General features: G+C 36.2%; 1 protein-coding gene across 2 annotated transcripts in view; it reads right to left on the reverse strand.

Annotated features, from left to right (window-relative positions):
* Positions 1 to 1,272: 1,272 nt before the first annotated feature.
* Positions 1,273 to 12,154, reverse strand: part of LOC103698335 (importin beta-like SAD2) — a 79,080-nt gene continuing 68,198 nt past the window's right edge. For both annotated transcript variants that reach the window (XM_088719789.2, XM_088719790.2), the window contains 5 exons: positions 6,605 to 6,744; positions 6,358 to 6,497; positions 5,687 to 5,844; positions 2,214 to 2,337; positions 1,273 to 2,103 (listed from right to left, as the gene is read on the reverse strand). In XM_088719789.2, the coding sequence (XP_088575915.2) occupies positions 1,952 to 2,103; positions 2,214 to 2,337; positions 5,687 to 5,844; positions 6,358 to 6,497; positions 6,605 to 6,744 (714 nt within the window). In that variant the 3' untranslated portion in view covers positions 1,273 to 1,951. The remainder of the gene's footprint in view (positions 2,104 to 2,213; positions 2,338 to 5,686; positions 5,845 to 6,357; positions 6,498 to 6,604; positions 6,745 to 12,154) is intronic.

Raw genomic sequence — 12,154 nt, forward strand, 5'->3', positions numbered from 1 at the left:
TTCCATCATCCGAGCAGCAAGTCAGCTCAGCCTTGGAAGTGAGGGGCAAATGATAGAGGAAAAAATGGATCATCCAACCCACAACTAAAAGGCCGCCCAGTTTCGGCCCAGTAAACACCAACGACAATTAGCTAAATTTTCGCTTCGGCCCAAGGTCAGCTCGTCTTCGGGACCCCGCTGAAGGCTCCACTAACTTCGGATATTCGCCGACTCCCTCGACCAAGCTCGGGATACCTCCAGACGATCGCCGATCGGGGCGCCAACCCCAGCAGTATGCCCCGACCCTCGAGCTCGAAGCGCTCCAGCGAACACGCCTCGGAGCCTAGGAAGCCGAGCTACTCCCGGCACCTGCCGAGCCGACCTCTTCAAACGCATGATGCGACTACTTGACGAGCACGGCTTCGCCAATGATTGCGCATATGTGCGGGCCTGCGCCCACCTACGTAGCTGTACTTCACAACACTACCGTATCATGTCTCTATAACCAGCCTACAATAGTCAGACGGCACCTTGATACTCCAGCCATACCCTGCCATAACTGTCAACACCCTACCGTTCTCAAGAACGAACTGTACCGCACGTTACCAGCCAGCCTGAGCTGCGCGCCATCCGGCTTAGAACCACGCCCCCTCATGATGAGGGCTGACAGTACCTCCACCGTCTGAGCCACTCCACCGAGTCTATAAATAGCTCGATCAGATAATTTCTAAGGGACTTTTAGCTAGACCAACTTTACCCCACTCTAATTTGATCGTCTGAGGGCCCTCACCAGAAACACCGGTGAAGCTTTGTGCAGATCCGCAACAGTCGCGTAGAACCACAACAATGTTAATGCATATTCGAAGGAAGCAGATTACCCGGCATGTCTGCATCTTACTTTGAATTAAGATTTACCCTCTACCTCTCTCATTTCGAATGATGATGTTTCCGGCCAGTACATTGAATGGTTTTTGTAAGGAGACCTTGAAGACTCAGCCAACAGTATATCTAAAATAATAGAGTTAAAAAGCTAAATGGGAAGTTGGGACAGTGAAATTACAGGTAAATAATTGCTAAACCTAATTGCTAAACCCGTGCATGCTGGAAGATCATGAATACCGTCACAACAGAACTGAGTGAACGTACGTTCACCAGCTTCAACCAGAAACCGTAACATGAACACATGCACTTCACATGCCATCAGTGGGTTAGTACAAAGGAATCACATCATGCATCATATATCTTTAAAATCTTTTCTTATAGATTTGAAAAGAAAAAAGGAAAACTCCCAGCTTAACAAATCCAATCTCCAATTATCAAGACCATTAAAAGAATATAGATGGTTTGAATACAACCACTAATGCAGGTCGCGACCTGAACCTCAACAACTAATAAGATATTTTTGACGCCACAAAATTATGTAACACAGCCTCTCACATGCCTCTCTGTTGTCCTCAGTATACCTGATAGAACAATCATATCATATACACTCTATACCGGTAGAACCCCCAGTCTGAAACAAAGACAACTACAAAGCTTAAATCAAAATTCTCTTGACAGATCTGCTGATGAAGGGAAATTCCTCCAAAGAAATAAAGCTTGTAAACTTCTAAAGGGGAAAACAACAGAAAGAGGAAAAAACAACAGGCACTCTTAGGCATGACAACCTCAACCGGAGAAGCTGTCACATCCATCAATAAGAATGCTAATAGCACTACCATAGACAACAGATGATTCCTCACCTTGAATCTGTCATCTCCGGTTCACCTGACATGGGAGAAGCAAAAATTGTAGGAACCTAGAACAAGCCCTAACAATCAGACCTCAGGAAGACCATGGCACTGTAGGTCCTCAAGAACAGAGCCAACCAATACATGGAACTCTGCAACCTACATCAGTTCTACCCCAGCTGAGGAAACGGTAAACAACAAGAATACCAAGACAAATCCAATCTGCACTACAGCAACAATCATCACTGAGTAGTAGTGCTGCCCAGCTTCTCTTTCTCAATCTCTACTCTTCTCTGATCAGCATGTTGAGCTATGCCACTGGCAAGTGCTTGATAGTGGAAGTCCAAGGTCTGCATTAGGCTCTGGAACCTAGTTGAATTGGATGCTTGCACAACTGCACATAATTGTTACATGTCAGATGTTTCTGTGCCTTAAAATCTACAAAAGAAGAAACTGACTGGAGCCAATAAAAATTGATTTTAGAGTTGAAAAGGTAATGCTTGCCTTGGACTGTTTCCACAAAGAAAATGAAAGGATCCACCTCATCAATAGGTGATTGCAGCTCTTCATCATCAGTAAAATCATCGTCTGAATCATCATCCTCATCATTCGACGGGAAAGCTTTCGCCTGATTTTTCCATGAATAAAATATACAGTAAATTTAATAATTAAGAATGAGATAAATGAGCTTCAAGGACCGGATCAAAAACTACGCAAATAAAAGAAGTGAAAACCAGATTATCGGGATTCATTAAAGGGTATGTAACAGATGTTTAGAAATAAGAAAGTTCAGGAATTTTCTGGCAAAATATTTTACAATTGTAAGAGTACAAATAGCACCAGAGAACATACAAAAGATAAAAGGCTCAATGTCTGCACAAGCAAGCTTTATTCCAGAGAAATGCACTGACCTAGGCACGTCAGTGCATCAAACATGCACTTGACTGTAAGTAGAACCTACAATAATAAGAGCACATGTATCACATCCAAAGGATTGATCAGTCCAAAACCTACAGAATGCTCAACCTAAATGATGGCTTAAGTCAACAGGGGTGTAAACAAACGATAGGCATGTATTTGTCATCTTCATGAGTCCTATGTGACAATAATTTCTATCCAAGACCATGTTCTCATCTTCGTCACTCGATGCAATAACTCAGCTGCTGGCAGTATCAGCTGGACACAGACACAGAAGTCAAGTGTCCAAGTCCCCAAACCACTTGGTTTGTTTCTGAAGGCTGAACAAAACCACTTTGGACAATTTGAAATTTTCTCCAACATAAAGCCCAATCTGCTTGGCCCTTGCTAGACCGGATCTAATCAACTTAAACCCATCTTTCCCTACGTGGCTTCAGATCTATTGTCCTCTCCAACTCACTCAATTCCCTCTCTGACTCTCTAAAATACCTGCGGACTGCAATGGTTAACATGATCATGCCTGATGCCTCCGATGGCTGAAAGGTGATGGACATGCCCATCAACAGATCTGCCAGGATTACCTTCTTGAACACAGAGAGAGATTGCCAGATTATTTGCAATTGTCTGCCCCAAAGAAGACAACTGTGGGAGCAGTGGAACAGGTAGCAGGCATGACTTGAGGACCTGGAGGCCAAGAAAAAATTGTTCAGCCAAGCCCTAGTTCTACCCTCTTCTATCTCGTATTTTTCTCGATTTTTTCCTTCTTGAGTGAAACAAGATCAGAGCTTTGTTAACATGTAATACACATCTCACGTGCAGTACAATGTCCATGTGGGGGCACAGAAAAAAAAAAACCTTAAATTTTCTGTGGCTAGGTAACATTTTCTGCTGGTTTAGAACACATGGGGCACATTGAAATCAGAGGCCCCAATGTTCATATTGTATGTTATATGCCACGTGGATTTCTTAAATACATGGCACAAATAAATAGGCATCCAATATACTTCTAACTCTTAACACAATTTTGATGGTACATAACATTGTAAACAACTTGTTTTTTTAGTATAGACAACTTCAGTAGTTACACCATGCAGAGATCAAATTGTGCAGCCAACAGGTTATCATCAGAAGTGCTTGCCAAGGAAATTACATTTAGTCCTTTAGGCACTAGATCTTCAAACCATTTGATAAAGATCAAGCAGGATATTCTGTCCCCAGTCCTACATGCCAATCCTAACACCATGGTAAATACAGACCGTTCCTTGTGACCTTCAACAATAATTCAACCACATTACTCTTCATTTGCATGCTCGATCCTCTTCCCATAGTAATGGTTGACCTGACTGGCCTGAGGCCTGCTGAGTCATTCCAACTTGGGACCTGACTTCTTTTGCAATATCTATGCTTTGATAATGCTTATTGACATTCAGAAAACTAGTATACGAGATTTGAGCTTCAGGATAGAGAAACTACAATGAAAAAGGTTACTTTTTCTTGAAGTTCTTTAGGATCTGATGTTCAAATTATTCCAGTCTTCTTAAATTTGCAGTCTTAGTCTAATCTAGAGAAAATCCTTCTTAGCATTTAAAGAAATGAAGAAATGGAAAAGAAGCATAAACATCCCATATATCCACTAAATTTGGCTGTATAGGTGTCAAAAAACTTTGAAACGCACACTAGGTTTAGAACAGCCAAACTTGGAAATTGACTTCAATTACAGAGTTTCAGATGAAAGTTCAAGCCACAACATTAATATTTTATAAGTTGGGCTTACATATTTTCATATATCACCCAAGCAAGGCACTGGTTTCATGTACATGAGGAAGTGTATATCTTATTAAGAAAAATGTTAACAGCAAAGAAGAAAAAGATCTAACATCAAAATCATTAAACTTTTATGTCCAAGCTGATAGAGCGACAATAACCCAGAAATTTCAGTTTGAAAATTGTTTTAATTAAATGTCCACATATTGCACTGATTTGATTTTTTTGTAGTAGCTTGCTAGTGGCCCAGACATTAAACATAACATTTGATACTGATTTCTTTTTTGCTGGACAGTACATGCTTTAATACTTGAATGTATTACCTCATGTTAACAGAAACTAATAACACTTATTCATTCAAGTATATTATTTTCAAATAGTAAATATATCACAGGAAGGTGCTCATGTACACATGATTTAGACATGTTCATCTGAATAAACCATATGTGAGACGGACCTATACCAACAAAGGGGTATGGACCCTGATTGTACTTCAATCTGGTCCTTCTCACTTTATCTAGGTTTTCAAAATTGGAAGGCAAATTTGACGGTTAATCCCCAAGTTAATGAACTTAGGTTGCATAAGAAATAAGTCCTAAAACTTAATATTGAGTAAAATTCTATACCAGTGATTTGATGTTAAGGTTTGGTAGATAGCCATCCATAAAAGACTCAAGCTTATAGGGATCATACCATGATCCATAGAAATAACCCTACATATGGGGTAAAAATTATCAGTTAATTGGTTCATACTAAATAAACTCGGAGTTTTTCCGAATTTACCATGAAACGATGCTTCGTAAGCATGCCAGGTTTCTAAGTAAAACTTAGAATATAATGAGGACAGAAGATGTTAAGAACCAAGGGAAGAAGGAAAAAAAAGGTGGGGGGAGAGGTATAGCTGTTGTACACACAGAGAGAGGAGGTTCAGCAACAACAAACCCACTTATTTCTCATAAACAATTGAAAAAATTTATGAAAAACCAAAAAACTTCATTCTCAAGATGTTCTGAAGGTAAAATATCTGAGGGGAATTGAAACCTGAATACAATGAAAAGTCTTAACCTGGAATTTTCTGCCATTGTTCCTCTAATTAACAACCAATATTAAGACTACAAAATTTATACATAAACAATTTTATAAGAAAAATATTTTCCATTAAATAACGTGAAGACAAATCTCTGAAACTGACAAAAGCCAAACATCCTTTTAGGAGGGACAAAACACTTGATGCTAGACCGACATGAAGATGAAGCAGGATTCTAAAAAACGACTTTGCGGCTTATACTACTAACCTCCGCAGCTAGCCTTTGGAGCTTGAGGCTGTCTGCTAAATCTCCATCCTCAGCATCAACTCCCATTTCCTTGTCCTCCTCATCTTCCTCCTCATCTTCCTCATCAGCTTCAAAGCCATCCATTTCATCATCATCGACATCATTTTGCTTCATAGACTCTGTCCAGCAAAACCCAACAAAAGGTGTAAGCATAGATTATTTAGTTTCATAATGACTAGAAAAAGCGAAGAAGGGTAAGAAAAGCAAGAGAAATGCTGAAAATGGAAATACAACCATAACATGGGGAGTTCAATATACCACACTGTAAAATGATATACAAGATCAAAAGTTGATGCTGGATTGAAGCAATCAATCAAAAAGTCATCTATAAATGAATTGACAACAGAACAAATCCTATATGCAAAATATAACCCGCATAAGGACACTTGGAACTTCAGATTAAATTTTTCAGGTACAATAGATGGAGCTGGTAGGATTAAGAAGAGTGTATCCAACTGATACATGAAAACGTAACTATACATAAGAAGATGCTTCTCAGAAGACAACTAAAAGATAGCAACATAACATTTTCAAAGCAAAGGCCATCTTGCAACCCATATAAGCGATCAAAGAAAAAGACCCTTCAGAAACAATACAAAGCTATAGCAGAAAATGGCAATGAGATGCACCACCTGCAACTTGATCCTTGTAAGAGACAAGTAGTTCAAGTGTTGCTTTAAAGATACGTTCGAAAGCTTCCCCTGGTAACTGGTCCGCAGGGAGGCCAAGAAGTGAAGTCAATCCTAGGGAGCAAACTTTTTTATCATGTTCTCTGCAATTATAAGAGGATGTTGATGTCCAGCCGGAAGGCAAAAGATGACATATAAAGAAAACTTATAAAGAAAAGAGCATAGGAGAAGGAAGAGCTAGTAATCTTACCTTTTAAAATTAGCACGTAAACCACTCTTTTTAACTTGTTGTAGCATCTGGAACCAGAGATTGAAAACTTCTGTTGCAACCCCAAGCTTATGCAAAATCCCAAGTGTCAAGGAGGCATTGTAATAAAGAGCATCTGCAATCTGCAGCATAAACAAGATTTTATAATAAAGAAGGCATAGAAAACTGAAAATGCCAAATAACATCAAATCCAAACTTAATGACATAAAGTAGTTTAACTTTAGAGTGGATAAAGGAGAAAGCAGAGAGGATAGCAGATAGAATTTTAGCACTCCCATCTCTCTCTGCTGACCCAAAGATTGATTTTGATGATCACAAAACCTTGAAGTATAATTACTAATGTTTGTGTTGCAAGAAGAAAGATAATTTGTTTTGCAAGGAACATAGCAAGTTGGAAAAATACAAGAAGGCCTCAAAAGCTCTCAAGAAAAGTTGGAAGAAAGCCACACTTCATTGGCCCAAGTTTCAAGTTCAAAGAATTCAAGTTGGAGTAGCAAATTGAAAGAAAAATTCAAAAGAACAGTCGTCGAGTCGACTCCTGGAAGTTCAGAGTCGACTTTGACACTCTGGAGTTTCAAGGAACAATGCTCGAGTCGACTCCTACTGTTCACGAGCCAACTCCCACAGAAAAAGACAGAGATTTGATTTTCAGCGCTACAGTGCTCGAGTCGACTCCAGCTACAATGCCAGGCAGACTCCTATTCACGAGTCGACTCCTACTTCAGCCGAGTCGACTCGAGAACGCTGAGAGGCATAACGGCTAGTTATTTCTCAACTCCAACGGCTCTATTTTTGTCTCTAACGGCTAGATCTTTGTTTCCACGTCATCCAAAGCTATAAAATCAAGAGGAGAGCTATGGGAGAACTTAAGAAAGTGGGAGAGAACACATAGGGAAGAGATTTCAAGAAAAACCTCCCAAAAGTACAAAAGGGTCATTCAAAGCAAAAGAGAGAAGAAGAGCATCCGAGTGAATCCCAAAGCTTCCTCTCCAACTGTGTGCTGTCTCAGTGATCCTCTACCTCGAGCGAAATCAGAAGAGGATCAAGTAAAGAAGAAGCCGAGTTCCTTCATCTACAAAACTTGTTTGAGGACTTCTTCTCTTTACTCTATTTGTTTATATTTGTTTATATTTGTTATATCTGCTTGTTTGAGAAGCTTGTATTTGTTTTAAACTCCTATTCTGACATCTTGTAACTTGATTCAATCAAGGAATTGAATCAAGGGGTTAAGGGTTGTTGGTGAGCCAGTGAAAACCAACATTGTAGGTTGTAGTTGGTAATCCGGAAAAAAACAACTGGGTTGGATTGTGAGCTCGTGAAAACAGTCGGATTGGTTCTAGTCGGTGAGCCTGTGAAAACCGACCGAGTTCATTGTGATCTCGTGAAAACAACAAGTTAGGTTGTGAGCTTGTAAAACAACCGGCTGTAATCTGAGGGATTATAGTGAAATTCCCAAGAGATCTTGGGAAATGGATGTAGGTGCTGGGGTGCACCGAACCACTATATATCTTTGTGTCTGTGATGCCTTATCTCTTGTGTTTCATGCCTTAAATTCATGCTTGATTGTGTAATATCTCTAGCTTTGTTTCCTATAGATTTATAAGTGATTGTTTAGAACTTGCTTAGCTTCCACTCTATTCTTACCATTCACATAGATTAAAATTGATCATACAACTATAAGTTAATTTTAGATCAATTGCACCCTAAAGCCATAGTATAATTGCTCTAGCCTAATTTTCCACTGCTTTACTTGTAATTGCCTAGAGCTTAAGTAAATAACATCTTATCATTCTGCTGCATTCAATTCAAAGTTAATTAGGGAACATAATTTTTGAAAAACCTAATTCACCCCCCCTCTTGGGTTGTCACCTTGGGCAACAAGTGGTATCAGAGCAGGTGCTCTAAGGTTAATTGTTAATTTCACGATCAAGAGCCAAAGATCATGACAACTTAGATAGTTTTCTAAGAGAGGAACAATTAATTGATAGACCTCCACTATTTAATGGCATAAACTACACACATTGGAAAGCACGCATGCGCATTTTCATTCAAGCACATGACTATGATTTATGGAGTATCATAGTCAATGGTCCACACATAAACACTAATCATGATAAGGGAATGGCTCAGCAAAATACAAAAGCCATGAATATTCCATATTGTGCATTAGATGATAGTGAACTTAATAACATATCTTTTTGCATAACTGCTAAGAAAATCTGGAATATGCTTGAAGTTAAATATGAATGCACTCACATTTTTAGTGAATCTGAAACTAGCTCTGAAGAAGAACAGCAAACTGAAATTGAAAATTTTTGCTTTGTGGGACATGAAGATGAGGTATGTACTAGAACACAAAGTGATTTCTCATTCAAAGATGAAGTACATGCCGAAACTCAATCTGATTTTATATTTGATGAACTTCATGATGCCTTTTCTGATTTGTATTTAAAATATAAGAAACTTATTTGTAAGAACAAGAACTTGAAGAATGAAAATCAAATCCTAATAGATGAAAAACTAAAACTAACTAATAAAACTGAAATCTTAATTGAGAAAAATAAAGAACTAAAAAGCCAACTTCTCACTAAAAGCCATGATAAACTTAAGAAAAACAATGAATTGTTTTCAGAAGATAACAGAAGATTAACTAAAGAAGTTGACAAATTAAAACCTGTTGTTGAAATATTTACTTTGAGCTCTGAAAAGTTGAACCTAATGATAAATAATCAAAGAGCTGAATTTGATAAAGTTGAATTGGGATATCAACCTTGGTATACCCAAAAAAATTTCAAGAATATGTTTGTTAAAACAGTTTCTAATTATTTTAAAATAGATTCTTATAATGCTGATAAACAGGAACAAAAGCTATGCAAAATCTCTTCTGTTGTTCCTAAATCTCTACATTACAAATTAGATGAATCTAAAAGGCAAAAACAGAAAACTGAAGGTTTATCTACTACTCATGTTAAATCTATGTTAAATTTAATAAGAGGATGTAGAAATACACTCCTCGTAATCCTAAAATCTGCAAACCTATGGACAAAATAACTATTAAGAAAATATGGGTTCCTAAAGGAACAATAATAGCTAACCTGCAAGGACCCAAAAGAGCTTAGGTTCCTAAGTTGAAAACTTGAATATTTTCTGCAGGTGTCTAGCACTCAAGGCTCCAACAAAAGATGTTAATTTGGATATTGGATGCTCTAGACATATATTAAAAAATGAAACTTAAAATATACTTAAGAAAAGTAATTGAAATGAAAAGAATAATAAAATTAGTAATCCTTGCATCTCATCATCCTCTTTACCTTAGTATCTGATTAAAACATAAATTGCAGGTATTAATCAATTTTGTGATATAGGTAATATTTTTAAAAATATAATCAAATCACTTCATTTTATAGTATGCTTTACTTACTGTTGGATAAGTTGCTAAATGATTAATCAATTTATTAAGAATAACTCTATGAATTTTCTATATGCTTGATTGAGAGTTTTTCTCCATGGCATTATCTTTTATTGGTCATAGACATGAGAATGTATACTTGGTATGCCTTTGAATATATGCACTATGAATACCAAGACTAAATAAACCACTTTTGGCATATAAAATCAACTCATGCTAGTATGTACTTAACCTCAAAAGACCTGTCATTGGCTTACTTAGATTAATTTCTATAAGGTCAAAGTTTGCTATGCATGTCATCTAGGAAAACAAACTAGAATCATTTCTAAATCTGAAAAACATTGTTTCCACCTCATAGTCTTTGAAAATTCTCCACGAACTTATTTGGATCTCTAGAATTGTGAACCTAGGAGATACGTTTCTTGATTTTGTAATTGTGGATGATTTCTCAAAGTTAACGTTGGTTTTGTTCTTGGTACTTAAATTGAAATATTTTCTGCATTGGCACAAACTCACAAAAAGGGTTCAAATGAAAAAGGTTTGCAAACTGTGAAAATAAAGAAGTATCATGGCATAGTTTTGAAAACCAATTTCTTGTTAAGTTTTGCACAGAAAATAATATTGAATACAATTGTTTCTGTACCAAGAACACCATAAGTAAAATAGGGTTAATAGAATTTTTGAAGAAATGAAAAAGACAATGTTGTATGATAGTCATCTACTTAAATGATTTCTGTTAAAAGCTATCATCACTGCTTGTCATACATATAGTTTCTATTAGATCTATTTTTGATAAAAACTTCTTTTGATCTTCTGAAAAATAGAAAATGAACTATAGCATATCTTTCATATTTTTCAGTTGTACATGTTATGTTTGATATGTTCTTATGAAAATAATGCCAAATCTGATAAAGATATTCCTATCTTTGGATATCATTCATCAAGCAATGCATATAGAATATTCAATGAAAAGATCCTAGTTGTAGAATATCAATTCATTTTATTCTTTATGAGACTAATGATCTTTCATCAAGACACTAAAATCAAATTATATATGTATATGGCTAATCTTTTTGCTTACATATAACAATCTTAAACTTGAACAAGATTATAATTAGTCAAGTTAAACTAAATCATTTTTGAAAGAGATAAAATTTGAAACCTTGCCAATAAAATCTGAAAACTTGTTTATAATTAGAACCAAATTGAGTTTTTCAGAAATGCACTTAATGAAGAAAAATTGGTGATTACTAAAAGATTTAATCAAGAAAAGATGAAATAGATCTTGATGAATTTCTTGCATGATTAGAAGTAAAGATCACCATTATCATTTGCTTGCTTTATGAGCTTTATATTTTGTCAAATGAATGAGTAGAATACACTCCTATGTGGTTATTTCATTAAAAAAGATCTATGTAAAATGACCACCTTATTTGAAAACACTCATTACAAATATGATAAAGCAATATGTGATTTGGAACAAGCACCAAAAGCATGATATAAAAGCTTGAGTAACTTTTTGATAGAAAGTAATAGTGATAAAACTATGCATCAAAAAGAAGAATTTGTGATATCCTATTTACTCAAAGTATACATTGATGACATCATTTTTGGTTTTACTAATGAAGATTTTACTAAGCTCTTGCAAGGTGAGTTTGAAATATATATGATGAATGAGTTAACATTTTCTCTCAAACTCCAAATTAAGACAAACAAGAAAGGAGATCTTCATTGACCAAAGTTAGTCCACAAGAAAACTCTTATAGAAAATTGGCATGAAGAAAGTATGTCTATAACCTCATCTTGTAGAATTTGAAAAGGATGAACAATGTAGATCTATTGTTTTAAAGTTGTATTGAAGCATGATAGAATAATTATTTTATCATACAGCTAGTAGACCAGATTGTATGCTCATTATATGCCCTTGTGCAAGACTTCAATCTAACTCTAATGAATCATATTTTATTGATAACAAATAAATCATAATCAGAATTTTGATAGAAACAACTGACAATTAGATTAAAACTTAATTTGTGATCTTTTGAGCATAATAAGAATTTTGTTTGCATGATATATACTTATGTGTTATGAAGCATATTAGATTATTTCTTTATTTCTGCTCT

This window comes from Phoenix dactylifera, chromosome 4 (assembly GCF_051530095.1).
Source record: "Phoenix dactylifera cultivar Ajwa chromosome 4, Ajwa_hap1_PhDact_Kaust_v1.1, whole genome shotgun sequence".
NCBI classification, from domain to species: domain Eukaryota; kingdom Viridiplantae; phylum Streptophyta; class Magnoliopsida; order Arecales; family Arecaceae; genus Phoenix; species Phoenix dactylifera.